The sequence below is a fragment of the Salvia miltiorrhiza genome, unplaced genomic scaffold (genome assembly GCF_028751815.1).
Source record: "Salvia miltiorrhiza cultivar Shanhuang (shh) unplaced genomic scaffold, IMPLAD_Smil_shh original_scaffold_302, whole genome shotgun sequence".
In the NCBI taxonomy this organism is placed as follows: Eukaryota; Viridiplantae; Streptophyta; class Magnoliopsida; order Lamiales; family Lamiaceae; genus Salvia; species Salvia miltiorrhiza.
Window position 1 is genome coordinate 285378 of NW_026651523.1, and position 5644 is coordinate 291021.

At 32.8% G+C, this 5644-nt stretch overlaps 1 protein-coding gene across 2 annotated transcripts; it reads right to left on the minus strand.

Annotated features, from left to right (window-relative positions):
* Positions 1-581: 581 nt before the first annotated feature.
* On the minus strand, positions 582-2587 carry LOC131003954 (uncharacterized). Of its 2 annotated transcripts, none has more exons than XM_057930526.1 (7): positions 2304-2587; positions 2103-2150; positions 1949-2008; positions 1540-1728; positions 1189-1307; positions 966-1077; positions 582-872 (listed from the first exon to the last, which is right to left on the minus strand). In XM_057930526.1, exons 1-7 carry the CDS (start codon positions 2541-2543, stop codon positions 771-773), a joined length of 870 nt encoding a protein of 289 aa, XP_057786509.1. In that variant the 5' UTR covers positions 2544-2587; the 3' UTR covers positions 582-770. The 2 variants fall into 2 exon arrangements, with proteins under 2 accessions (XP_057786509.1, XP_057786510.1); XM_057930527.1 differs by having other exon boundaries at positions 2328-2583.
* Positions 2588-5644: the final 3057 nt, after the last annotated feature.

Sequence of the window (5644 nt, forward strand, 5' to 3'; positions counted from 1 at the left end):
ATTAACCCTTATTTTTTTGAATTTTTTAAAGTTCGGGCCATTTATACAAATGATTTCAAAGTTCATGCTATTTTTTTATATTTATAAAACTTCGGGCCATTTTTACAAATAACTCCAAAGTTAAGGCCACAGACTACAATTATCCCATAACTAAACAACAACTTCTTAATTCTCATGCCCAAAAGAAACGCCTCTAGCTCGGCGGGACGGAGGGAGTATTATACTATATATCTATATTAATTAATATGTGGCTTGTATGTGACTCGTACCCGACACAATAAGTTGATCCAATAACAACACGAACACGATAAGATTTTATATTAACCATTTTAATCCGTACATGTTCGTGTCGGATTTACCATATTGTGTACGATAAAATTAACCAATTTAATCCGTACATGGTCGTGTCGGATTTACCATACTGTGTTAAAAGTTGTCCGCCCTACTTGTGTCAAATGTCAATCGAGCTCTTCGAGAAAAGGCTAAGTCTATTCCCAATCGTCGCATCCCTCGTGTATGAATTTACAACTCAAGTCGATACTCTCGGGCTTGATCAAATTAGCCTCAAATTTGATAATTAATTAAATTTCAACCAAATTTTGAATTAAATCAAAATTAATTCCATTGTCAAGGTTAAACCAGCTCACTAATAAAAATTCGCTCACCATTCACTATTGCCTAACAACATAAGTACACTAATTACATCATCAGGACATCATTGTTGCAACATCTGTCACTTGGTCTCGATTAGGCTCATGGAATGCAGAGTGCTAATTCTTCATGTAGAGATAAATGCCATAAATTATGGCAACTGCTGCCCCAATGGATGCAACTTTTTTCTTCCCTGTTGGTACGTAAAGTAGTTGCTCCATCTGAAATTAAATTCAAGAACATGAAATTACATCAAAATGATGTATTTGAAATTACACATGGAACGATCAGAGTATTTGAAATAGCATCTTTACGTCAACAGGTTTTTTCCAATTCTTCTGTATTCCTTCTAGATGGGAGCTTCCCACAACGGCTACCATTGATTTATGCTTGCGCGCGACTTCCAATATCTTGGCCGACATATATCTGTAAACAACAAATATAGAATGAAAGCAATCAAACATCCAAATATTACAATGATACGAAGCCTAGGATTAAGAATTAGAATGAAATTCATAGTTGGATCAGAACACAAACAGGTTGCGCTCGTGGACAAAGGTATCTTCCCAAATATCATAATACGAAGTGGTGTCTTCAAATAAATAGGTGTGCACTTGCCAAAGAGACGTCCTAGCACGATATCTCTGCAATGAAATCTACCAAAAAAGAAAAACTTAGGAACTGGTTGTAGTAAGCTAAAGAATATACGTGTAGAAACATTTAGAAAGCTTCATATAGATCCGACAAAAAAAACTTCAATAATAACATCGACAAACATGCAAAAGTAGTATGGCTATGAGCCTATGGCAACAGTAGAGCTAGCAAATATATACCTCGTGTTACTTTATACTACAACTACAAGTAAACACAAGAAGAAAAGTAGCTCACATCATCAAGTCGATCACCAAGTATAACCTTGGCGCCGTATTTCTTGGCTTCTTCATTTGCCGCGCGGAATTCTCCACCTTTAAATGGAACCTCACGAGGATACCATATGCGAATAAACCAATTGTAAAGAATCCAAGTAGGTTGATAATTTTTCTTCCACATATCGACCATTTCTCTCATGGTCGGAACCTGCATAACAAGGCCGGCCAACCTTGACTTTTTCAATTAATTCTCCAAGAATCCAAATAAGAGCTACCATTTCATGACTATTGACTTGTACTAAATTCAATTAATTCTCCAAGAATCCAAATAAGAGCTAGCAAATATATACCTCGTGTTACTTTATACTACTAGTGACCTTTTCAATTATTTCTTCAAATATTGAAAACAAATACAAATTCGGACCAACCTTCGGTATTTCACGTGTAAGAATATTTGGGCGATTAGAGCACAATTCCAGGAAAAAAACCTGAAAGCATAAAATCTCCATATTAATTAGAGAGAGAAAAAAGGATAATAATAGCAGTAGCCACTGTTGCTTCTAATTTCAAAGGAAAAAACACCTCTGGTTTCAAGAATTTCGCTACAGCCTTGACTTCTGCCCAAGATTTCTGAAATTGAAGAACAATTATCGTAAACTATTGCGATTCACTAAAAATTCTTATCTCAACAATGCAAAATGATTCCCAGCATTAATACAATTGGATAAAATGAGCTGCTTCAAATTGACATAAATATAAAACAAACAAATAACATTAAATTACTTGACAAGCGTGATTGCTTCCGACCAAATAAACATTGCACACGCCAGTATCCGCAGATGATTGGCACGTGAGCATCACCACATTACTCGAGAGCTTCTTCAGCTTTTTCTCCATTTTCCTCTCAAATTTGCTGCGGTCAACAATCTGACTGATTCCGGCGAGAGAGCGGCGAGAGGAGTGCCTGATTTTCGCATAGGGGGCGGCGCCGGTGAGGAGAGTGGCCGAATTGAATCCGTACATCTTTCCTCTACTGCCGATTTTGGGCGAGTGTGTGAGTGAACTGTGTGTGTGGAGGAAGAAGGAGGGTTAGATTTAAGGTTGGGCTTGGGTTGTTGGGCTTAGGCCTTTTAATTATGTTGGGCCACGCCCTCTTAACTAAATTCTTGGGTTTGATTTATTGTAATTGGGCTCATCAGCATTTAAATTTGGGATGCAATTTTAAAACTTGACCCTTTTATTTTAATCTATATACTACATCCGTCCTACGAATTTTGATGCATATTTCTTTTTGGGTTATCCCACGAATCTTGATGCATTACTAAATATAGTAACAATTAACTAAAAAATAAAGGTTCTTAATTACCTACTTTATCACTTTATTACCTACACATTTTTCTACTTTATCACTTTTCTACTTTATTACATAGACACTTCTACTTTATCACTAATCTACTATATTACCTACACACTTATAAAACACTAATTTATAACTCCTTAATTTTCGTGCCGAAAATAAATGCATCAAGATTCGTGGAACGAAGGGAGTAATATATAAAAGAGGAGTTTTTTGCCTCTATTTTTTTCTTCCTTTTTTTCTCTCCACTCCCACCAATTTTTATCTTTAATTTTTTTATGTAATTTAATTCTTTTCTAAAATCGTCAAATTTAATTAATGAATAAATATTTAATATACATCTTTTTTTAAGAGGAGATTTAATATACATCTTAAATTTAATTTTGTGAGAAAATATTTAATTTGATATCAAAATCATCAAAACTGAATTTAGAATGAATAAGTGATGAAAACTTTATAATAATCAGGAATTTTTCTCTCTTCGTTAAAGTTTTACAACTTTTATGTATGTTTGTATATGATTTTTTTTCTTATGACATGTAATACTCTATGACAATAATGTGCAATGTTAATCTTCATCAAATGATTTAAAATTATTTAATAATTATAATTATTACTCCCCCCGTCCCACGAATCTTGATGCATTTTTAAATATAAAAATAATTAGCTAAAAGATAAGGGTTCTTAATTACCTATTTTATGACTTTATTACCGTCACACTTAAAACACTAATCTACAACTCCTTAAGTCCTGTACTGAAAACAAATGCATCAAGATTCGTGGGATGGAGGGAGTATTACACTTTATATAGAGTTGAAAATTTATGTTTATAAATTCGGAATTTTATTGAGTAATTGATGTGGATTATTTTATTTTATTTTTAAAACACATTTTGCATTTATTTATATTTTAATTACATTTAATATTTATACTTATTTATTTAAACATGCCGTTTAATTTCAATGTTTGTCGTGCATCGTACGGTTGGGCGTACTAGCATATATTATTGGGCAACTAATCAATCTTTTTAATTGGACTAAAGATTTAAGCTAAGTTATTAATCAATTTGATTCATAAATGGGTAGGTTTGATTAATTAATTATTTTAAAGAATGATTTGCATAATAAAAGTGAGTTTTCAATATTTATTATTAAATTTGAACACCCGACGTGCGTGATGAATCAAAGAATGTCTAGCACTTTGATGTGTGTATTTTAGCTACCTAGTTTAGTGTGTGTTTGCTATGATTTTATATGATTTTACATGATTTGTGGTATTTTGGATGTAGGAAGTGAGCGAAAGTTGGAGATGATCTTGTGGATGGAAGAAATCGAAAGAAGTCGAGTTTTGGATGAAGTTCGTGTGAATTTTGAAGATGTTTGGAGATTGGGCTTGAAGATAAATTATTTTAATTTTTATTATATTCAAAACTCATGTTTTTAATTATTTTAGGTTTAATATTATGTAAGGGCCGAAAGTCCAATTATTTGGAGTAGGCGACTGTTTGTGTTTTGTGGGAATCAATTCCCTTAGTTTGGTAGCCGCCATTTTTTAGATATATATGTAGGATTAGTTTAGTTTGAGTAGGACACAACATACCAGCCGCATGCATATTAGTGATAGGATAGGATTTAAGTTTTGTTAATTACTTTTGCACTACACGATTTTAATTCCCTAAGTTAAGGTTTAAATTTTCTTGCTTTTTTTTTGGTACTTGCGGCTGGACCTTGGATTCAACTTGTGGCAGACGATTTTCTTCAATTTCTTTTGGTTTGGTGGTGATTTTATTTAATTGCAATTTCAATTCTTTTGTTCTATGTTTGCTTTAATTTATTTGCTTTTCCTTAGTTTAATTATGAGTAGCTAAACTTTTAATTCGGCAAGAATAATGAAGCATTAATTTATTAATCTGTGAGACCTAATTGAACATAAAATTGGTTCCTATTGATTTCGATTAATTCCTAGGGTTTAAAGATAATTTCGATTTTATTTAAGTCTGGCCAACTTAGGTTTAATTGGATAACAGTCAATTAGTTCCTGTCAATCCGTAATTGTTGGAATAGGACTAATTAGTGATAAAGCTACCGTGTTCGTAGTGGGAATTAATTGGTGTATTAATTATTACTAGCGTATCTAGGATAATTGATATAAAATGGGTTTCTTCATCTTAATGCTATTAGAATATTAAATCTATGACTGTTATATCCGGCTAGGTTATATTTTAATAAAGGAAATAGGCAGGACTGGCGTATCCAACCGTCTATCGACACAGTAAGTAGGAATTGGGGTATGTCAGTGCGTATCACGGTATCCTATAACTAGTTGGTTGATAGGGATTAATTAATTATTGCGTCGATGATCAGAGCTTTGAATTAGTAATGGATTTATTTGAGCCGAATTACCTTTCTATTGATATTTTTCTAGATCCTTTTATTTGATTAATTTTGTTTTCTTAGTTTAATTAATAATTCTTCTCAAAATTAAGGCGTGGTGGCATCACCAAAAATATAGATTTTAGGGAACTGAATGATTTTACCTGCTCTATGTGGGATCGACCCTGCTTATCATCATACTAATTTGTTTTGATAATTATGCAGGATCATCATACTAATTTGTTTTGATAATTATGCAGGAATTATTTAGTGGTATACGACGTCCACCACACTTTCACTATGACATAAGATTAGATTTTGGAGACCTATTAAAATTAAATTTCTTGTTGGCTTTGTGGATCAGGAGGATTAGCACTACTATTTTTATTCCACGA

Bases quoted from the DNA above. Each gene is read 5' to 3' on its own strand.
- LOC131003954 (XM_057930526.1), bottom strand. From the start codon at position 2,543: ATGTACGGATTCAATTCGGCCACTCTCCTCACCGGCGCCGCCCCCTAT. The intron at 2,009-2,102 runs GTGTTTTTTCCT...TTATGCTTTCAG, and splicing joins CGAAATTCTTGAAACCAGAG to GTTTTTTTCCTGGAATTGTG. The intron at 873-965 runs GTAAAGATGCTA...ATTTAATTTCAG, and splicing joins ATTGGAAAAAACCTGTTGAC to ATGGAGCAACTACTTTACGT.